The sequence below is a fragment of the Anoplolepis gracilipes genome, chromosome 4 (assembly GCF_047496725.1).
Source record: "Anoplolepis gracilipes chromosome 4, ASM4749672v1, whole genome shotgun sequence".
NCBI classification, from domain to species: Eukaryota; Metazoa; Arthropoda; class Insecta; order Hymenoptera; family Formicidae; genus Anoplolepis; species Anoplolepis gracilipes.
In genome coordinates, this window is record NC_132973.1 from 14,365,225 (window position 1) to 14,389,883 (window position 24,659).

Sequence of the window (24,659 nt, forward strand, 5' to 3'; positions counted from 1 at the left end):
GACTTTTTCAATTCGCAGACCCACTCGAGCGAAACCGCGCGAGTTATAGCGAAGAAGCGAACAATACCACATAAACTTGAGATATCTCACATAAAGTAAAATCAGCATTCTCGCTCACTGCCGAAAGCTGCGAACTATAACGACTTAATAACATGTCTTCGTGGTTCGCAAATTATGTACATACAGCCTACTAATTTCGTTAAATTATAAAACCTGTATTGCGAAACCTGTATTTTACCCTCAAAACGATATCATGTCGACATTGAGATTCTGTTCTCTACAGATAATCAAAAAATAAAGGTATTGACAAATATATATATATATATATATATATGTGTGTATGTGTGTGTGTGTGTATAAATTTCTGTATTATTAAATAAATTAGTGATTAAATGATTGCAAAAATAGAATTATTTACTTTCTTATGACTAATATCTGAATAATTTATATGTTAAACATATATCCTATTTTATGGGAAATAATTTCGTGACATAACTCATGAATTATATATTTCAATATATGTATAAATACGATTAACTATAAGAAACTAAAATTTCCTGAATCTATTCTGTATTTAAACACGCGCTGTCGGTCACGAGATTGTTTCAAAGTATTTATCCTTTTATTCTGTTGAAGTTAAACCGCAGATTAGGATTCTAGGAAATCAGCTAGCATTCCCAAAGGGTGAATCCGATGTTTGACACGAAAGCAGACAGGCACTAGCGGAGCACGAAGGAGCTGGTTGGGCTCGTTGGAATCGCGGCGGGATTAAACGGGCAAATTACGGGTTTGCAGATGTCGGGAGGAGGAGGATGAGAAGAGAGAAGAAAAAAAAAGAGATTAGAGAGAAGAGGAGGCTCGCAGGGCGAAAATAAAGAAAGCGGAGGACAAGACGTCTCCCAGCGAATTCCACAGGTTATATGCGGACGTGGGGCACCACCGAATTTATTGCATCCTCAGGACCCCCGGTGTAATTATCCCCGTACTGCAATCCTCGAACGCGTGTCCCCGAACACGGATCAGAACATACAGTGCAAGACGATGGTGGATAAATTTCTTGAAATAAGTTCCAACCGTTCCTAGTTCTTATCTTCTCAGTGATGAAATTATTTTTTTGATAACCGAAAAAATTCGACAAAAGTATTCTGGATATATTCTCATGATTAATCGATTTATATAAATATTTTGAAAATAACGCCGAATATATTTTTCCACATAAAAACAGGATTTTCATACACGAATATCGTTCAACTGAGCTATAGATAATTATGTAATTACGATAGTTTCTGCGAAATTTAAGTATCCGATAATATTCAGAGAGACTTGTGAATTTCTCATCCTCGGAAGCCCGTCCGTCTTACAAAAGATGGACACGCCGCATTCCGTGAAAGCTAAATATACTCGGGACACATAGTTTCTGCGCGCAAATCTCGTGGCCGAGAAAAACACCAAGATAATCCAAATTCCCCCTATAGTATATCCGCTTATCCGTGTGAGATTGCGTACGGATTAGCCGGACATCAAATGCGGAAGCACGCGGGGTTCGCGCATTAACGTGCGAATTAGGAACGCCAGTACTTCTGACATATGTTGTTGTACGAAGGGGTTTCCAAATCAGATACATTCCGTGATCGAGATCAGGGAAACAGAAACAGAAAAAAAAATCGACTCTTTTACAGACCGACTTTTCAAGAAATAATGTTAAAACATTATTGAAAAATAATTTGTTAACATATTTTTCATATCTGAAAAGAAACGGTAAAAAAAAAATTTAATTTTTTTTAAATAAATGTTAATCTAATAAAAAAAAATCTTTGATATAAATATAAATGTGCAAATGTCTCATTAATTCTATTTATCATCGGCGAAAATTTTTATTACTAATATAATCAGATTTTTAGGTATATATTCGATTGTCTTAATAAGTTTGAGAACCCCTGTCAGGTATGACGGAACCGGTAGCATCTACCGAGTACATTCAAGTGACGAAGAAACATGAGAACGCGTCGCTATTTCTAGAATGAAGAGACCTGCCCGTTAACCACTGTTAACCCTTGACCGATAAGTGTATTCTTGAAATTGCATTCATAGTTTCTTTCTAGGACTCCGTACCGGTTTTTAGAAAACCAACGCGACCGCGCTTCGATACGCATTTCGTCGACCGAACAGTTGATTATGCCGTTACCTATGTACTTGTGTACAACTTGAAAGAGTTATATTAGACGTCAAATTCAACAATGTACAAGTCATCACATGTGTTAGAATGTTAAAAGTAAATATGACTTCTCATTTTAATGAATACAAAATAATTGCTACGAATCGAATACGTTTATAAATTATAAACATATATATTTTGAGTTCTTTATGTATTTATATTTTTGTTATATTTTTCGTACGAATATTTCGAAACTATTTTTATTTATTAAAAGATATAGAATTAAGATAGCAGTGTCTAGAAAAATTGTAACATTTTAAATATATAGATGAATAAATATATTTACCCAGAAAATACTTATATTATACAAAGATATATGCATATATATATGACTATCTTTTTAAAGATTATTTTTATCTCCTTCTCTCTCTCTCTCTCTCTCTCTCTCTCTCTCTCTCTCTCTCTCTCTCTCTCTCTCTCTCTCTCTCTCTCTCTCTCTCTCTCGTTCTCTATTTAATATGTAATAAGTTTAATATGTACGTAGAAAATCACTCGTCATTAATATTCCGTCGATCGAAAAGTACCTTGGACAATAACAGCGACGAGTTCGCTGCTGGTTGCCAGACAGATCGATCTATCGAGAATAGCAGTTGGTTTCTAGCGAAGAAGTCGTTTGGCAAGATCATTATCGCTTGTAAATCGTCATCACGCTCGCGGACCCGCTACTGGTTTCGCTATACTGAGTTTTTCTGATCGCCGCGCACACTTTCGCGATAAAATCATATCTCGATCACGGCCATTATTTATGATTTATCACGAGATATGGCAACTCCTCTCGATTTCACATAGACGACAGAGTAAACACGAGATTTGCCGTGTAAGGCTAGTCGTAAAGTTGCTTGTCGCAATCAAGATGGAAAACAAATCGCTCTGAAAAGGAATTTTTACAACTTAATATGTCGGACACAGTGTGCAAAATACTCGCACGATGACAGAAAATATGGTAGATTTATTTTTGCCACGATTAATAATGTAATGTCGGTTGTTGACGTTAATGAGCGAGATTTTCAACAAATTGATGTTTATGTACGTTTTAGAAATCGATTTTATTAGTTTCTAAATATTTTATGTAAATGTGTTCAAATATGTATAAGAAAGTGAATTTATATATAATTTATTTAAATGCATGACTAAAATACTACAATCTTTATCTTTTCACAAGTTCTTTATAAAGGTTCTACATATATTTTTATATTATATAATTTTTTCTCTTATAATTTTTACAATAAAATCTGCTTTAGATCTATAATTTTCAGAAAATTTATTAAGTATATAAAATTATTAATGTGTGTGAGAGCTACGTATTAGAAAGCTCACGCTTTTATAAAAACTTTTTTAATCCTTTGTTATCTTATCAATTTTATTAGAATGTAATACGAAAGAAAAATTGGATTCCTTGTACGTCTTGAAATAGAACAAAAGCGAGAATGACACACGTGGCTCCGGACTACTATCGGCTCGAGACGTATGTCGGGAACGAACCCTGTGGAAAAGCACAACGTGTCGCACACGCGTACGTTGGACTTGGCTATTTTTGCGCCTGGGCTTCCCAAAGTGCACCCAGCAGACTGCCACAACTGCATTCCGCTCGTTCATACGTATTACGGTATGTTTAATATTTTTTTGAACAATAATAGCGCGTCATTATACTATCTGGTATTTTAAACCTTTAAATATCCAAACTATATCAATTAGAATACAATATTTTTAATTTATAATAATATTTACGTGAACATTATTCTCTGTCACACAGTGTACAATTTCATGTATCCTTTTTTTTTTAATTTTTGTACTCGACTCTTCTTGTGATATTTCATTATGTTAATACGTATTAATGTAGATACAATAAATTTTAATACTCTCACATTTTTTGTGTAAACACGCGTGATAAAATATGATGATATAAAATATATTTTTAAAAATGTTGTATAAATTTAGTATAAATATATTTCGATCCAAAATTTTTTTTATTTCAAGAAACGTGTTACATAATCATGAAAAGGATAGTGAACTTTTCTCTAATCAAATGTTCCCAAATTTTCGTAAAACTCTGAGTTGGAAATGTACTAACTTCAAGGGTGACATTGAACTGTATACTTGTATATTTAAAGGTCTCATAAGAAGTATAAGTTCAAGGCGAGTTACAAAAACGGAACTACGTTGATGGCTGCCAGAAACGAAGAACTTGAGAAAAGAGGAGCGAACAAATCGAATACACTTTATCATATTAGAATAATTATAGTTCAGTGTAATTTCGAGTTTGATATCAATCAATAATGTGAAGAACATTTGTATGTTCTAGCACGAGATAGACAGAATTCAATATCAATATTTAAATTGAAACCATGAAAGTATATTATCTAAAGAAAAAAGTATAAAGTTGTATGCAAAACTTATGTAATATCAAAAGAATAAATTCGTGTTTTAAATGCCTTGTCAAAATTGACAGAAAAATTAGAAATAACGCGAGAGATATCAGAGCTTTAAGTTTAGAATGTTATAACAATAAGTTATCAAGCACCTACAAAATATTAAAAACTCTCGACAAATTTATTTTTACAATTGAAATAGTGTATTGATATGCTTAATAATTTGCATTAAAAACAGGAATGCTTTTACTTTATACAATATATTGGCCTCTGAGGCTGCATCTCATGATCTTTTAATATTAGTCGAGAGGCGATAACCATACGATATACTATATGGATATGCGTTTTGAAAAGGTCACGTAAGGCAAGAGGTTTTATTTTGCCGTCGAACTAAGAATTCCATGAGACTTGATATTAATTGATTTTAATTTTAAATACCAAAAGAGATGGGCGATACCAAGAGATTAAATTTCGCATGCACATTTCGCCTCTGCAAAAATTTCAAGAGTTTATAAGATGTAAATTAGATTTAAATAAATTAAGAAACAAGAAACAAAGAAATTATATTTTCAAATTATTAAGGCAAAATTGACTGTAAATTGATCAAGAAATGTACAGACAAATTAATAATAAAATAATATTTGTACACTTGAAGATTCAATTAATTTCATGCAAAACAACAGTTTCCCAAGTATTAGTTTATGACTGAATATTACAATTACAAAACAACGCTAAAATCGCACGATACGCAACAATTACGAATTAGAAGCAGGAAACTGCACGCGAGGCATAGCAACGAAGATTGCACAGTGCAACGAGAAAGAACGATCGAAGGTATAGTAATATAACGGGCAAGTACAGTCCCAAATGAATTCATTTGCCCGAGAAAATTATAGTTTATCATGGTACGGTGGCGGTGAATTATTTCGAGCTTCTGCTCGTAAAAGCTGTGAAGCTAACCAGGTGTCGTCGAGATTTTCCGAGTTGATAAATGAGTCATTTCTATGTCGCCGGCTTATTGCAAGTTTCTATCGATCTCAGGGAACGAATAGATACCTGCGGTGGAAGACTGAACGTATATCTTCTTAATAATCGGTGGATCGAGCGAGGAAAATCGATAATTATGCGAGACTGTTCGATAAAATTAATAGAGATACTCTATGACCTTTATTCTGGCATTCTTGCGCGAAATGCAACAACGGAAATAGATGTACTTCAGGCGTGAAAAATTGATAATTAGATGCAAGTCACCCAATAAACTTGATAATAAAACGCACTTTAATGTCACGGACTTTTTCGAATCGCGATGAGTTGATATGAGTAGATAGTGGCGTGAGTTTGATAAATTAATAATTATACAACACAATATGTGTGCACGCTGAAGTCGCGAAAAGAGACATTTCAGTTTCGAATTTATCTATATAATCTATTAAGAAAGAGAAACTTCGCCTTCGTCAAGTAAGTATTAAATATATGTATGAAATATTAAAAATGACAGATATCTGTTAACCATGGAAAATCGATAATTATGATAGGTATACAATATGCCTAACAAAATTGACGATTATCTTATTAATATATTTTCTAGGTAAAAATCTTTATTTAATGACGACGCGTACGTCCGATAAATTTCACGCTACTCAAGTTTTATAGAAATGTTTCTTTATCATGATTAATTTTCAAGCAGATATCCTTAATCGGAAGTATTTAAGCGTAACATATCGGTAAATTTCGTCAATGTAATAGAACAAAATTCCGCAAAGTTTATCAAGTGTTATATTAAATCCATTAAAAAGTTTTTAAATGTTATATTTAAAACGGTTTACGGGACTTCAAATCAAATAACATTAACGTGATTATTCTGTTTCATGAAATAAAACATGATCCAAAAGGTACGTGCAACTTACTAGCGGTTTAATTTTCCGTTTAAATGCGAGATATCACTATTAGAAACCGCGATTTACCACAAAGACGGGGATATTTCAATGTCACCATTCTTCCTCCATTATTGCATATAATAACTGTAACCGTAAAGTGCGTGGAATCCTACAAATTAAGTATGTACTTTGTATCGCAAGTACAATTCTTAATCTTCTTAGATTCGAATAAGCTTTATTGCTGAAAGCTCATAAGCGAGTTGCGCCAAATGACAGTTTGATAAAATACCTAACCAAATCACGGAAGTGCGAAGGTTGAACATAAAGTTTCGGAGACAATAAAGATTGACGTCCGCGAAGTAATAACGGTGCAAGATTAATGTCGTAGATCGTATCGAACCAAGATTGCTGTTGAGATGCTCGCGCTTCTACTTTGTACATCTTCTGAAGAAACATTCAAACAACTTTATACGATTGCGAAATAAATCTCATTAAATAGAAAATTTTTCTCTGCGCGCAATATGATAATTTATAAATGCTAAATATTCGTTATAATTATTAATTTGACAAATTTCAAGCAGAGTGTCTACTCAAATCTTGTAAAAAAAATTCGCTGAAAATTCTTTGATTTTCCAGATATTTTTTCAAAACTCCAAGTAAGAAGAATATTTTCAAGATTTTTTAATACAATTTTTTCTAAAATAAATTTTTTTTTGTTACATTCGTTATCTTATCATCTCAAATTTCTATTTTTGAATATCGCATTTTTATTTCCAAAAAATCAAAGTATGTCTCTAATTTTGATACAAAAGTAATTTTCTAATTTTTCTCAAAATTAAAAAAAATCTCGTTTAACTTTCTACACATTCACATACAACACTAAAATATTGAAAATATTGAGAATATAGCTGTGCAGAAGTTGAGACAAAACTATGATTTGTCCATTCGGCCCGCCGACCTAGACCGACTGGCTGGAGCGACGAGTTCACGAAAGGCCTTCACCTCGACCTTGAAGAGCACCGACCGTTCTAGCAAAGGTGAACCAGACAGTCGAACGGTATCCTTTCAACAGCGTGAGCAGTCCGCCCGGTCCAAGGTAAGTATAATGCGTGATTTCCACGCTTATGTAAGCCCGAACGTTTTCTTACAGACACGTCACATACGTATCGTTAATACTATGGTCTTGCCATCGTTTCATCCGTTCGTCTGATGCCGTGACACGTCAATGCGAAATGATATTAGGCACGCTACCTCATTCGTATAATTTACTTTGGTATTATATATCGCTTCGACTAGAAATGCTTTTCTTCTACTTGCATTTGAAAAATCAAATTTTCCAATAATAGAATTATATATATTTTTTCTCTATATATGTTGCATATATTTGATGTAAAAAATTACATCAAATACATGCAACATATAATCTCTCTTTTTTCTCCCTAAATAAATATATTTAAAACTATAATGTGTATGTAAAATATATAATTTCATATTTTATCTCGTCTAAAATAATTGCAGTCGATATTTTAAGAATGATACCTTTTTTCTTGACTATATCCAATTACTCAGTCATCAATAACATTAATTACATGATGCAGAAAAAGATAGCCATAAGATGAGCCAATTTCTAACGAACATTAATCAGAAGGATGATTCATAGGTTAGCGAGCAATCTCTATTAAATTGATCTTTACTAAAGCGATCGTGCAAATAGTCGTCACACTTTCTAAGCACGTGTCTTTTTTTTTGTGCTGTGTGCGTTTTATTTCCGAAAATTCGAGCTTAATGGCATAATTTTATTCATTTTATAGTACGACTTTGTCACTATAGGAAAAGACCATCCGTGAAGCAAACTAGACAACCAAGTCAAAAGGGAACCTAATTAAATTTAGTGCGATAATTAAGTATGCGAGCAAATCGTTTATCGAGATACGTGACCTGATTCACACAAGGATTTTACAAGTAATAGTTCGTAATTTTCATCAATTTACCGTGTACAACAATGTTTATTATTATTCATTGCAATTCAAAAGTATAAAAAATTGCCACATAGTTCTAAAGAATATAAGATAAAAAGATATTATTTTTTTCTCTCTAGTATGAAACTCTCTTTAAAAAAATAACAAATATATCTTTAAAAAATAATTAATTATATTTTAGTAATCTACAATAACTCGAATTTTCTACAACGCTTTTAAAAAGATTAAATCTCACGATTAGAATGATTTATTTAGCGAAAACCTCTGTTGACAACAAGTAAAGCCGACTCGCGTCTCTATTGTTTTCAGGTGATATGATCAAAACGCTGAGCACGTGTTCTCGCTAATAACGACCGAACCGAATTGTAGAAGGAACGACGTGACGCATCGCGCCTTTCTATGGTAAATTGTATTTTGATTTGTATCTTTTCTCACTATTGTATGTATCTTCCCACGACGCACAAGTGCAACTACGCTGAACCCGGTGACGCACTGCAATATTATCCTTTACGTCTACGTGTCCGAACGGCATCTTTATGTCAGAGATCTTTACGTTTTGTGACATAATCGGTAATATTATCTTTCTGGCAATAATATTCTAAATATCTCTCTAGATTCGCTCGAAATTATATTTTCGCATTAAACTTTATTTTTTTAACAACATTTTGCCGGAAAAATTTATCTCAAAAATTTGTTTCGAAAATGACATCTGTTTTGAAGACCTAACATTCTCCATTAATTGATCTCGTTCGAACACGCAACGATCAATTTTCACAATTCGCAATGAGGTGAGATGTAGAGACCAGAAGTACCGCGAAAGCAGTCACACCCAACTGACTAAAGTGACGTTAAGTGGACCTTCGCGTTTAACATCACTGGCCTCTGCACGTCAACACGTTGGCCGTGCCGGATAACTTGTTCGTTCCAGCCGTACTGTGCATGCGTATGTCTGTCATGTTTATGTAATCGCATAATGAGACGTGGGCGAGGTCGATTATTTCGTTCTTCTTCATTTCCTGAAGCAAACTTGGAAGAATCTACTGAGGAAATGAAAGAAAAATCCTTGTGATAGAAACTTTATACGAATCTTAAAATCAATATTTTTTCAAGTTTCTTTTGTCTATACGTTTTTAGAGATAATTTAAAATCAATTTAGAATAAAAATTGATTCTATATAAAATTTAAATAAAAGTTCATTTCAAATAAACCTTTAATATTAATCATAAGCACCATTGTACTATAAACTTTTCATACATCTCTGTAGTTAAATCTCAAATAAAAATTGATTAAATTCGAATGTTAGCTCAAATAAAATTCTACGTATAGTTCTCGTACTCAATGGTCAAGCCTTTCGTCTTAATCCCGATAGACAATGGATCACGAAGCGAACAATCACGAAGCGCAACGAAAGTCGACGAGGGTGAACGGCCGTAGCGGACAATCCACGCTCGTGTATAAAACGTTTCGGGCGATTTCCTCATTTGTCAGTGTTTGATTCACTGTGACAATTGCACAAGGGTCCAGTACAAGGAGAAAGCCTCAAAGCGAGACAGAAAGTACGTAGGTGGTTTTCGAGCGAAAGAAGAAGGTTCCTCTGTCGCAACGTGTAACGAGCAAGCGTGTGTCAACTTCCTCTACGGGAAAAACAATTTTCTAATCTTTTATCATTCCATCAAATCTTTATTTTCTATTGATTGTTACTGATAATATTATTATCAATACATAAAAAAGAAGAAGCAATTGTCATTCACTAAGAGTTTCCTCTCGAAATATTTTTATCTCAATAAAAGTAAATATTTTTTATTTATAAATAAAATTTTATAAATAATGATTTGTGTGTAATAGAGCTGCACTAGCGTAAGCTGTAATAAGTGTGTACATATACCGAATGTATGCTCCTCAGAATTATCTCGCTGCAATTAGAGTTATATGACCGACGATTTATCTATAACCAGCATCTCTCTAGAAACAAATTACCGCGAACACATTCTACGATCGTTTATCACACCGTTAAGAAATCTGTCGACCAAGCCTATGTACATCAGCTTCCATTGGAACGTCGGGCTACTATACGCGAAATCCACTTTCTTGAAATTATGCCGCGCCCAATAAGGAAATGAAACTGTGCTACATATGTACATTATCGTCCGATAAAAATGCTGATCTATCACGAAAAGCGAACAGGCGAGAAATATCACACTTTCTCGAAGACATTGCTAAATTTAAAATGAATCGTTAAATATATTTTTAGCTCATATTATCCGTATTTATAGAATATTTGTAAAATTTGCACAATCTATTTTTAGTTGAAAGCTTGATTATAATCGAAAAAAATCATTAATTTTCAGTCGCTTGCAACTTAGCTGTTCTTGCTGAAAATATAAGCACTCTTTGGTTTTTAGTTTCTACTAATTCTAATCGAAAAAACAAACATACTTCGACTATCATGTACGTAGAGTATCACAGTCGAAGCGAAAACGATTAAAAACTTCGCGAGGCAACCGCGAATAAACTTAGAATGCAATTAAAGGAAATTTAACGAACCTCTTATCGTTATCCGGTGTTGCCGTTCAGAAAATTAGTCGGACATGCTCAAGGAAGCTCATCGTTTCCGCGAAGTCTTAATTTTTTCCTGCCACGAAATCGAAGAATTCGCCACGGCGTTCTCTCTTCTCATAGAATCATTTCGCTCGCGTTACATGCACTTATATACGGCGAACGCTGTTGAATTTATTGACTGCGCGCGAGAGATGGGAGTCATTAGACAATTAAACGTTTGATTCACGAATATAAACGATGACGACGGCGTATAAAGAAATCGTTGTGACTAAACAAAAAGTAGAGAAACAATCAATGCAATCAATGTTGTAATATCGTGTATTACATGTTTGAAATTATATTTTATAATTATATCATATTATATTATAAAAGAGATAAGAAGATATTTTTCGCATGTCTATAACATAAACGTTTAAAAACGACTGTAACTTCCTTCCGCTAATCGTACTGAAACGCGTGTTAGCGCGTGCGGCCTCGCACGCGTCGAATTATACACCGTTGAATTATGAATGGCACGGGATAATGGAAATAATTAACAGCGTCCGATTTGCAGATACTAATGAAGAGCCGGCGAGACGCGGTTTGCTGCACGCATTAATGCGCATATCTCACCGTCAGGAAATTCTCGGTCGCGCCGCAAGATGCATTTATAACAAAGCCATCTTTTGCAATTACCGCCATCGATTCTGCCTATCTACTACTTGCTTCTTCGCGTAGCGAATTCGCACGCCATGCGGGCGACCGGTTCGATCGTGCGGCTAATATACGGCGGGAAAGGTGAATTTCGATTTCACCGGGTCGACGACGTGACCGTTGATCGCGGGCAGGTAAAGAAAATTAACGGTAACGCGCGAATAACTGTTATTATATTTTCCGGAAGATGTGTCTATTAAGGGCGCTTTCGCGAGAATCTCACGTTCAATCCTTCCAAATGCTAATTGTAAATTTGCAAAATGCCGGAAAAAGTGAGGACGTTAATATGAAATACTACATTACATTAAAATTTATTCAAATAAACAAGTTAAATATTTAAATGTAACTTTTAGAAAAAGATATCAAGAATGTATCATTGATCGTTTTAAGAAAAGATATCGAGAACGTATCACGTTGAGAAAATAAAATAATGTTTCTAATATATTGCGTTCAACTTTCTCTTAAGCTGTCAAAAGTAGTATAAATATATGAAATTATGAAGAGAATAATGTGTAAGTAGATCTGTGAAAGAGATATGAGATTTGTAACAACATGAATGATTTGTACGTACATATTCGCATAAATATCCGCTAGAAATGATAGTTCACGATAGCAAGGACTTTCTGCGCGGAACCGATTTTTATGGAATGAATTCCTGGCACGGATTCCTCGATCCAAAACGAAACGTGAAATGTGCAATGCACCTTCATCGACCCACCTATCGTGGGAATCTATCACGCGACTCGAACCCGTCTCCCACTGGTTCGTACGCACACCGTTAATCCGCGTGTCGAAGGTCTGAATGCGAGAACCAAGCAAGTATATACAGCTGCTGCTGATATTTTTTAACCCGCTCTCTCGCTGCAAGTTTCTCATATCGACTGAATGAATCAGACGTCTATTCATTAAGCATTGAATGCTAAATAATTCGCTTTGCGTAAAAAAAGCGTGGTTGTTATATCAATTTGCATTTCCCTGCAACACGTTTCAACAGCGTTCATTCGTTTCAATGGAAACTTACTTCGAATTTTTGCTTATCCCGAATGGTTACATTGATAATGATTATTACTGTAATGACGTATATTTCGTCAGCGATAACAATTAAGTTGCGAAAGAAATCGATACATTTCGAAAGTTTAACTTGTGCAGATCTTCTAAAAAAAAGATCTTTATCAATTTTATCGCAATTCGCTAGACATTATATTAATCTCTCAAATCAGCCATATATCAATAGAAATCTGTTATAATTATATAACTCGCGCATAACTTGCAATTCAGGCTCGCAATAGATCGTTCATGCGATCGACGTTTAATTAATTAATCGATAGTTTCGCGCTGTTTTTATATTGCGATAGAAAGATGTATTAATTAGTCATGGAAGGAATATAAACTCACCTTTTCGTGAAAATAACTATGACCAAATATATGTATCACAAATATTAATCAAATGCGGCACTCACCTGAAACAAAAAAATTATATCCATTAATTTAATTATATCTATTAATTTTATAGCGGAAATATATTTCTAAATAATCGTGCTATTATATATCGTTCTTTCCTTTTGCATTATAATTCTCCAATATTAAAAACAATTATTGCAGGAAGCATGCGTTAATAATGAAGCATCGTCGCGAAACTCGCGCGATTAATGCTTCCACCGCAATTGATGGTGGACGAGATATCGATCTGTGATATCCGCGACCTCGTAGCGGCGGAAGATAAATTCCAAAGTTACCACAAAGCTACCTCGAACCAACGATTATCCTAGCGACTCTTCCTATTATGCACGCTATAATACATATATCGCGTGAGCACGCAAGCCGCAAAATAGAATTCACGGGGGCGATCGCGCGCGCACTTCGTTATATGTTAGACTTTACGGTGAAGATCGCGAATGATAGAAGAAACGTTCAAGCTCCTTCGCGCGAGAATCGTCTCGCTATCTACCCTACATTTTGCATCCGTCATGAATACTCAGCATTTAACGGTCATGTTACACTCGTTACGCTGAAAAATCGCGTTAAATGCATCACGCACGTTGTTTTAGATTCATGCTTCTCGCACGGCAAATTTCCTCTTCTTAAAATCGCATTAATAAATTAAAATAACTGAATTATATCTTTGCACAAATATGAATACATTAAGGTTTCAAAAGAAATAGAGATTAAAAAGATTCTACAGGTTTTATAAGCTAAGATAAATATCTATAAATATATATACGTTCGAAATTTCATTTTCTTTCCGATCGATTAAAAATACAATTTAAAAAAATTTTAATTTCTCTCAATACATAAATATTTCAGATCCATCAATTATCGGTATGAATAATAGTCAGAATCCTAAGATTCAGATGATTATTAAAAGAAATAATTAGTGGCTCAATTTTTCGTTTCATGAGTAAGAACACGAAATATCACATCGATACTTGTAACTTCTTCGAAATATTTTCTAGCTGTTACTAGTAGATAATATTTTATTGCACGAAAGGCCGAGAATTACGGAAAGCATACTCTTGTCTCGTTATATGTATGTGCAGGAAATATAACAAAAGCAATTTCTAAATAGAATGTTTCAATACATTATTATAATATTATATATATATTCTACATCACAGAATTACATATTTTGGATATTAATTATAGCAGTGATGCTAACATAATTGCTTGTGTAATTATGTGTTTTGCAATGCAAACAATCATAATTAACTGCTTCGCGATTTAGCATCATGCTGGAAGACATTTTAAGTTTATGTTTGATTTAAATGTGATCGACGAAATACACAAATATGATACTTGAATAATAAATTATTTCTTAATTACGACAAATAAATGAATGAATTGAGCTTTATCCGATCTGAAAGGGAAAGCCAGCTGTATTTTTCCAATGATCCGTAAAAAGCAATCCGAGAACAATGCAACGAATGCACGATGCAAATGCATCGGAGATCTCTCCTTTCGTGCACGTGGCCGGAAGGAGAGAGAGAGGCGAGAGCAAACACATCGTTCGTATTCTGCCAATGCGAAACGCACGTTGACCTAGGCCATGGGTTATACACTGGCATCAGCGAAACGGGCAACAAACACGTTATAATGAACGGTCATAAATTCACTCAGTGTTCCGCATGGAGAAATTCTTCGTTATCGTTTATCGAGAAAAAAAATCACCGGCAAATAATAAGAAATATTTTTACAAAATCGGGTTATATATAAATTTGTATATATTTTGAAAAAAGAGAAATGAGATATTTCTTACACTTTAAAATCCTGGATATTATTAAAGTGCGTTCGCCATCTTTAGCTTTCCGTAAATTCTCACAATTTTGTTACATCTCCGTGAGACGCTTCTCTCGCGCTGAGATCTAATGAAAGTATCTCGGGCGCACAGTTTCTCGTTGAAAAATACTGATAAGCAGCCTGAACAATGTTCTATTGTGAAAAGCGTGTTAGTTAGGTAATATGCGAGAAAACGTTTCCTTCAGTTTAAAATGTTCTGCACCCGGCATAGTTAAGAACGCCTATGGCTAATCACCGAGAATAGCGCACGCTTAATTAGAAGAAGTTGAGCGAGATGATATTTCGCATCATGCAGCTTTATCGCTATAAATATACCATAATGCGGTCAGTCGCATTGTTAATTATAATTAAAAAAAGGAAAGAGTATCAACTTAAATATGTATTGCCACGGTAGCTTAAAGTTTAAGAAACCGTATAACAAAAACAAATGTGACTATTTATAAAATAAAGAAATAACTCTCTTGAAAAAGAAAAATATAACATCCGGTTGAATGACCTAAAGTTAACTTCTATAAAATTATCCTCGGCCCGGCTTCTTCTATTAGCTAGGACTTAATGTTTTATAGTGTTCACTTTTTTCGCAACGAAAATATATTGTATAGAATTACGCGGAATTTTATACGAACTGGTTTCTGGTTTGTGTATCGTATTAAGAGCAAAACATTGCAGAGATACTAAGAGGTTAATGACGCGATTTTACGCGAGATGGTAGACAAGGTGATCGTGGCAGATCAAAATTCGTCGAGACGAATTTTGATCTGCCACGCCTTCCGTCCGGTGTACGAAAATCTTATGGAGCATCAAACCAACGGAATGCCATTAAGTCTTCGTCTACACGACACCGTACAGTCATTTTTCTTTCTTCTTTTTCTTTATCTCTCTCTCTCTCTCTCTTTCTTTCATACACAGTTTTTCAACTGCCAAGAGATTACGTATCGCGCAACATGATCGAGTTCCCTGGAACGATCGATGGTAGAAGACTTTCAACCACACGTAAATGGCACTAACCGACCTCTGGAGACTTTAGTACTTTTCGCCAAACATATACTCTTTGCAATTATGGCAACTCGACTGCAAATAAAGCAACCCGCGCTAGACGTAGCAAACGTGCTACGAATAGCAAAATTATCGCGAAAATTACAATTCCGTGCTCCGAATCGTAAAAGTACTATACTGATTGGATGATAAGTGTGGATGAAGGTGATATTATGTCGTACTACTATGAAACCTGGTTTATATTTAAATCGTTATCTCGATTTTTTATACTGGTGTACCATCGATTTAATATAATATAGTAAAGTAATATAGTAATACTTAGGATGTGTCCGTGAACTTAGTTCATGCGTAAATAATTGCGATAAAGTTTACAGCTCGTTGATTAGAAACCAATGTGAATAAAAATAAAAATTATGCGAGATTAAAAAATACTAATATTTGTAATAATATAAATCTTACTATACGATAATATAAATATTTATTAGATAAGTAAGTAGACATTATTAAATTATATCGCAATCATCTCCGAAATTTAAGAATAATAATTTGTAAGTTTTTTACAAATTTGATAAGCACTTCGTTATTCGAAAGTAATAATCGATCAGAATATTAAGGCCATGTTTCATCAGACATTTTCATCTTGCCGGCACGTTACAGCATAGTATTGCAAGTAATTATAGGTCATTCGCTCGAGTTTATTTAGTGGCATACGATTCATTAGAACAAATCCTTCGTTTCCTCCGCCAAGATAAATCGCTCTCTGTATGTTTTATCATACACATTACCAACATATAAACGCGAAATATCATTATATAATAATTGTGTGATTCGGTTCAACACACCGATGTATACTTATCTAGATGTTAATCTTTCTTAATTCTAACAGTGCACGTTAAATATGTAAATATTGTGCTCATATATATATATATATATATATATATATATATATAATTAAAAATTAAAAAAAATATGTTCCATTTTTTCAAAATTCAAAAATATAAAAGTAATTTATGTGTATGTGTTTACGAGAGCTTAAGCATTAATCTCTCATTTGATCAGCTGTAATACAATATCTTCCTATTATAAACAAATAATGATATTAGACGTACCTAGATCAGACTGTTCATATTTTGCGAGCATTGCGACTACCATTATGGAGCCTCTCCTACTCGATTCGGAATCGTTCACATTAACCACCGAAAGTGACAGTCAACGAATGTGACTAAAAATTTTTGTGAAAGTAACAAAATCGAAGAATCTCGATATTATACGATATCGAGAAGCCAAAAAAGGTTAACGGAACGAGACAATTCCGAGTGTTACCAGCCCTCGATATACGCGGTGAATCACCAATTTAGGACACTGTGTAGGCACGTACCGCCTTCGTTATGAACAGGTCGAGCGTAATTTATGTCGTCGTGTTTTATACAAGCCTACAAAAAGAGTTCACTTTTGTGATATTTTATTTTCTGTCATAACACGTGTAAATAAAATATATTAAAATATATAATAAACAAAATTTTCCGGATATTACAAAATTCTGGCAAAAATAATATCAGTTACTATAATAGAATATTTTACTTCAGCAGCTTGCGAATTTAGTGATTGATGCAAGGATATAATGAATTTCATTTTCCAATGTATAACTCTTTTTATCAAATTTTCTGAAATATTTTACTATGATATTTTACTATGATAACCGAGACCAACAAATTTCTTATTTCTTCCGTAATAAATATGATACAAAAAACTAAACAAAGTTGCCAGATACTTCACTGGAAAAAAAAAGAATTGAGAGAACGAACACCCGAAAAAACTCAACGAATAAACAATCGCGAAATATTTGTCTCAAAATGCGCACTGACCGGCGAATCACACGATAAGAGTTTGATTATCGTGTATGCGCGCGCGCTCGCGAAGGTGGAGAAAACCTCTAGACCCTCGTCCGCGTGTCCTTGACTTTCGCGTGGAAGACGCGTAACTGGCTCGCGCACTCGAATTCAGTATCGGAACGGGACCGAGATTCGTTCTACGGCTGCGTGAAGCCGAGTGCAGGCCTCCGAGTGCGATGAATCAAGCCCCCCTTTTCTTTCCTCTCGAGTCGACGCACCGCGGCTTCCTCATCCCCTCCTCGATCCCTTTTCCGTTGCATCTCTTTCTCCGCCCTCGCGAAGGAAAAATAGCATTACGGATGTCGCGATGACAACTGTCGAGACAATTCTTGGAAAGGTTCATGACATCGACAATCTATTTTCAGTCGCATAGTTCAATTATAAAAGATACAACAAATTAATTGCGATATATTAAAATAATTTCATCCTCAATAAATATATATGTATATACATATAATCGAGCTTTTTTTAAATATATTTTAATTTGAAAAATATTTTTGATTTGTTGATTATGTGATCTGCTATAGGTCTGTTATTTAAATACATACATTTAAATGCGATTTATAATGAAAAACTAGAATGAAAGATATTGAAAGATAATTAGGAAGAAGAAAGAAATGCAGAGTAGAATTAATTTGAGCGAATCAATTTATGGTAATTCTTAGAGAAAATGCAACATACGTAACTCGCACGCACCTAGCGTTCAGAAAGTAGCAAACAATGTTATGTCGAAAAAAAAAGCAAGGAAATAAAGAAGATGATAAAAGATAGACGGATTGCATTCTACTCATGATTAGAGATTTTTTTTTTTAATTAGTAAAAATTCGAAACGGCGCGTGATGACATTAAATAGGCAATCTGCCAATGACTAAATCAAGAACGTGTGCAAGATCTATATGTGTTAACACTTGATGAATCTTACTTCTATTTCTGCTGTATGTAGTCACACACCTGATAGAATCAACTAGAATATTCTACATGAGATTTCAAGCTGAATGAGTCAATTCAGCAAAGACACAAGCATATCTCGAATATTTAAATTGCCAAAAGTTTATAATACATATAATTTCAACCTAATTGAAAACAGAGCTTCTTGCAATATTCTTCATTCAAATGCGCTAATTGATAATAAAATTTATTTCTTATTTAAATTCAAGTCAAACTTTTAATTTTATATAATTTAAATTTGTAATATTTTATAGTCGCCAAGACATTTTACTATCTCTACGGGAAAAAAGATCAAATTTAAATCGACTCAAAGAATTTACACAAAAAATATTATTACTATTCGTGAGCAGTACACATATCAGGATGGTTCATGATTCATCTATCCTTTTATATCGAAGCGAACGAACGGAAAGCGTGCTTTAGCCACGCGAAGCTATCGCGATAAAAACAGGAATGTCCTGTCTGTGTGGTATCAGAAAAGAAAGTAAAAATTCGCGCGTAATTACCATGCTCACAAGCATAACTCACGATCTCAAACCGCACGCCGTACACAAGCGTACCACATGCCGCGCAAGCAAGAGAACGATGTAGACTTTCACAGACGGGATTGCTTGACGGAGCGAACAACAAATGACCGATGGTGCCTGGCATGTGCATAGAAATCGGACGAATGAGGGTTGGTCGAATACGTCGTGCGATCGCGCGGCGCGTTTAACACACGGACGTGTGAAAACGTGATCACGAGAGATTTCTCGCGTTAGCATCAAAGTAAGAGAGAGAGAGAGAGAGAGAGACAGACTTTCCTCCGAGGCGATTTCTAACGTCGGATGCATATATAAACGATGGCGACACGAGAGATCGTTGCTCCCACTTTGCATAGTGACGCATCGCGAAACTTCCTTGCTATATTTCCAAGTAAATCGAGTATGAAAAGTTGGATCAAAAAAGAAACTTATGCTTCGGAACTGTCAGTCGCAAGTTTCACAAGAATTTTTTGGCGAATAAGTGTCAATCTGTGACACAAATGCATAACGCGATATGTATTGGAAAATGGCATTTACGTTATTTAGATTCGTATGATTCGAAACTTTACTTATTGTTAGGGACATTAGATTAAATTATTTTAGACGTTAAAAAATAAAGAAACTTATGCTGATAATATATAGAATGTAAAGTAATGCTATCGCATGAAATGGCTTTATTTATCAAAAGATTTAATAAATCAAATAATTTACGCTAATGTTAAAATGAAAAAAGGATCAGAGAATTTTGTAAAAAGTTTATCATGTAACAATATGTCAGTCGAAAAGAGTTATTGCGAGATAAAGACGATTACGAAAATACAAATTTGAAATCGCTTAAAGAAAAGAAAAAGAAAATGAAAACGATATATTAAAATAAATCAAGCATTTATTAAAGACATCGTTGTGATACGTCATGTAAAAACAAAACGGTAAACGCAAAATAAAAATCGGAACATATATATGTGCAGATAGAAATATAATCATAGTATGAGGTGTGAGATCTATTATTTATGCAAATTATCAATTAAATTTTTATTTAAAAAATTTGAAGCAAGAACGAGAATAAGAAAAAATTTCAGATGCCTAATAAATATTCGAAATTGTTCCGGAAGGCAATATGAAATTTGAAAGGAGTTATATAAAAGGAGAAAAAAAGCAGGAAAAATAGAAAAAAACTGAAATTTTATATAGTAAGCGGGTATGCAATATAATGCGCGCGCAAAACCGTGGATTAAACAATATTCGTGATACATTCTCGTATGTAATAAAAATAACACATATCCGAGTCTATAAATAAACGTTGAATCGAGAAGAAATCAAAGAAGAAGATGGATCAATCGATCGCGCGATCGATCGCGGTCTTATCAATTGAATTATGCATAATTACATAAGCCAAGCTAAAATATATCTCTAGATGTGATCGTTTATCTTTCTTTTGACTATTCGATTACTCGTCGTGCTTGAGGAGCAACAACTTCTCGGCGGGAAACGCTGACCGAAAACTACCGTCCGGTTGATGATTACGTAACGGTGTTAAAATAATTAGTGCGTATTACGTAGCGTTGCGCGCGGCCGTAATTGGTAGAGTCTGCACGTCGACAAGCGAGAATACGACTACGATGGAGGCATGCGATACAGTACTGGACGTTGGGTATACGAAATGTAAATTTTCTCGTTATGTATCCTCTCGTTAATTTATTACTTCGATCTGGCCGCGGTTTGACATTTTCTCATTTGATAAATCTTAATTTATTCCGCATTAACGTGATGAAATTTCTTATTAATATAATATAAACTTCTTATTAATATAAACGAAAAAGCAAGTTAAACATAAATGATGGTACAACAAAATATCTTATAAAAATTATCTTTCTTTACAAATCAATTATTCAATTATCTACTATTCAATCAACTATTTAGCAAAGAAGCAAAGGGATTATGCGATATATACGATGTCGAGAGATGAGAAAATAATGACAAAATTGAAGATGGATAGGTAATAGGTTGGAAATTTCCATGACACGATTATATCCGAGCAAAACCATGTTAAAAAAAAATATACATATATATACATTAGTAGCATATCCAAGGCGACGAGATTCGAGTAGTGAGTCATCATGTACAATATCGATTCACCTACATTGAGGAATCCGCATGTGAGCATATATTCTAGAGACTTGTATCTACTACACGGGACGAGGACGACAAGGAGACACAAGACGAGGACGATGAAGAGACACGAGACGGACAATTCATTACGAGCCGACCACGAGCACTTCCCGTTGCCGATTCGGCTCGTAGTCGGCAAATGTCGACCAATTTAAAGCGTTCCACATCGTTTCCTGTTTATTACACGTCCCTAATGTCGGCGCGATCAATGACTACGTGACCCTGACTCGGAAAATATCATGCAAATTCGCGCGCTCGTTATGTATAAATTAACCTCTTTTATTTCGTGAAAATTGGATGAATAATTTGTCACTAGTCTCTGTTTAATAATAAGAGAATCACATAAACCATTACTTGTGCAGATGTATATGTTCACATATCTTGTGTGTATATATATATATATATATATATATATATATATATATATATATACACGTAATATCCTTTACGCCTTGAATGAAGTAATATATAACGCTGAGATAGGGTTACAAAAAATACTATGTCATTATTTTGATATGGCTTAAAGAACGTCTGCGAAGTTGACACTTCATCTTTTAAAAAACTAATTTTTTTTCTTTAGTTCTGAATGCACCCCGAAGAGTTCTTACAATTAGTAATTTTAAAAATAGTTCCGATGATTTAAGCTAAAAAATCGATCGATGAATTTTAGGGATGCTAACTTCACAAAATGGAATGTCTAAATCGGCGATAATTTTAAAACGTGTAATAATTAATCAAGTAAAAAAGCTCTCTCTAATTCAATAAAATGAACAGGTTTAAAAAGACGTTAAAAGCTATAAAAAATATGAATTTAATAATTAAAAATAATTAAGAATAACATGAAAGGTTACATATAGATGTTTACAATTTAAATTCATATTTTTTTATAGCTCTTAACGCCTTTTTAAACCTGTTCATTCAATTTTAAAACGATTAAAAATAAATAATTTTGTCACTAGAATATCTTGTAGAACTCTTGAGGTGCTTAAAGAGGACCTGGATGGATCAGTTATGTCAAAAGTTAATAAATCTAATACAGAGATTGATGAATTTGACAAAACACTTTTAGCCTTTTAAAATATAAAATTAATAATTAATTTGTGATTTTAAGTTTCAGAAAAATTTATGAAAATTTTAATTCTACAGGGCAAATCTTTACTTCAACTCATATATTAATTATTAAGTTTATATTAAATTTATATTTTAAAAGGCTAAATATATTTTGTACAATATCAAATTTATGAATCTTAAAATGTATTAGATTTATTAATTTTTGATGTAACGGTTCCAGTTCTCCTTTAAAACCGAGAATCAATCTCTCGATTTAAATGAAGATACAAGCAAGAAGGAAAAAAGAGGGAGGTATAAGCGATACAGAATAAAGTGGATTAGAATAAAACCAATACATTGTACGCAGACATGTATATATATATGTAACTATTATTATAAATTGCCTTTTGAACACTACATGACACGGGAATTCGACATTGAAGAATTAGCAATGGAAAGCGGCGCGCACGATGAAATTATCAAAGTCAGAAATAAATGATCAGATTTTGAAACCTGACTTCGTAAATCGAGGCGAATAACAATACCATACCGTTACCGGGAAGGCAGTCATATAGGTGTTACAACAATAAATAACTGCAACCTACTTATGCGCCTTCGTTACACAGTGCGCTACTCGTATGTCAAAGAGCTTCTATCAATCTGAAACACGGACACGAAACGCGATGCCTCGAATGATCAACTCAACAGACTTGTACTGTCCCGATGAAAGAGATGAAACCGGCTACCCGATATAACGAACCGTAAACTGCTCTCGATCAAAGTTCATCGTTATGAATGGATGATTCATAAACTAATCTTTAATCGTTGAAATATATTATCTCGTTGATTTCACTACAATTATCCTGCACTAATTATCCTTAACTAATTGCACAAATATTAATTTTGTTAAAAGCTTTAATAATGTTTAAAGCTTTTTTAAACACGATCTATAATTAATTCTTAACAAGAAATGCAAGATGATCTATCTATAATTGTATGTAGAGCATATCTTAATACATGTGTATTCTAATGTATGCATATATTATACATTTTACTTCTTTTAGAATACTTTCCTTGTATTACTGTATAACATAAAATTATAAATAAATTTTTGTCGCACATTAAATTGTTTAAAATAAGTTTAGATATTCGTAGAGAAATTCAAAGTAATGATATGAAAATTATTCAAACATTGTGCTTATTTTTTTGTCATGTTTTACGCAGCGGTTTAACAAAATGCACGTTCAACATTTCGACGATATGTTTTTGTAAGAACTTTGCATTGAAATAAAGTTCAATATGCAAAGTTGACATTGATATTATCTAATATTTATGACTAATATTAAGATGTTGCAGGATTTGCAAGCGATAAACTTATGTCAATATTATAATTAGCAATACAATGAGATGTGCATATATTTTCAAGACAATATATAATAAAAATTAACTGATAATAACTTTCAAATAGGAATAAAATATTAGACAACGAAAATAAATTCTTAGATAACGGTATAATACTTTATTTTACATAAAAATATATGAATATGTATTTCCGGAAAAAAATGATTAAAATGTTGAAACTGATTGTGAAACTTTACTCACAAATGTAACGTCGACTTTCATTATAATATTACGAATGCATTGCCAAGTTCAGGATCATTTTGACATTGTAAATATAAAAATAATAAAAGTACATCGATGAAATTATTGAATTTATGTATTTTGGGAGGCCGTGTCTGCACAGACGTGCATAATCGGCCGACTTCCTTCCGTTAGAAACTCGCTGAACCATGTCGGTATACGTAAAACCATCTGGCGCGGGCTACGTAAGCGACCAATGCAACTTACAACATGGAAACCGCACGTATATACGTGAAGCCATTAATAAATAAATTTTGTAATGTCTCCCAACCACACAAACGACACGGTGTATAAAAATATTCCTGAATTATGACGATAAATATGCCAATTAATTTCGCTACTATTTATTGTAAGTTATGATACTTATATACGTATAATATCAAAATTGTAATTATCACTAAATGCGCTCTATATAAGATCATTGCTAAAAGCCTTTATTGTTATATGTACAAA

At 33.6% G+C, this 24,659-nt stretch overlaps 1 protein-coding gene and 1 long non-coding RNA gene across 8 annotated transcripts in view; one reads left to right on the plus strand and one right to left on the minus strand.

Moving 5' to 3' along the window:
• The window catches only part of LOC140664850 (uncharacterized), a 149,533-nt gene that overhangs the window by 121,460 nt on the left and 3,414 nt on the right, over nucleotides 1–24,659 (minus strand). Inside the window, exon 1 of one of the 7 annotated variants that reach the window (XM_072890404.1) lies at nucleotides 17,092–17,263. The exons of 4 other annotated variants lie outside the window; for them this stretch is intronic. In XM_072890404.1, the coding sequence (XP_072746505.1) occupies nucleotides 17,092–17,134 (43 nt within the window). In that variant the 5' untranslated portion in view covers nucleotides 17,135–17,263. Of the gene's footprint in view, nucleotides 1–17,091; nucleotides 17,264–24,659 lie in introns of those variants that run through there. 2 more of the 7 variants (XM_072890408.1, XM_072890414.1) reach the window with 2 other exon arrangements.
• Nucleotides 3,043–4,761, plus strand: LOC140664858 (uncharacterized). Its single transcript, XR_012046504.1, has 3 exons — nucleotides 3,043–3,241; nucleotides 3,583–3,821; nucleotides 4,327–4,761. It is a non-coding gene; the product is annotated as an uncharacterized lncRNA (long non-coding RNA).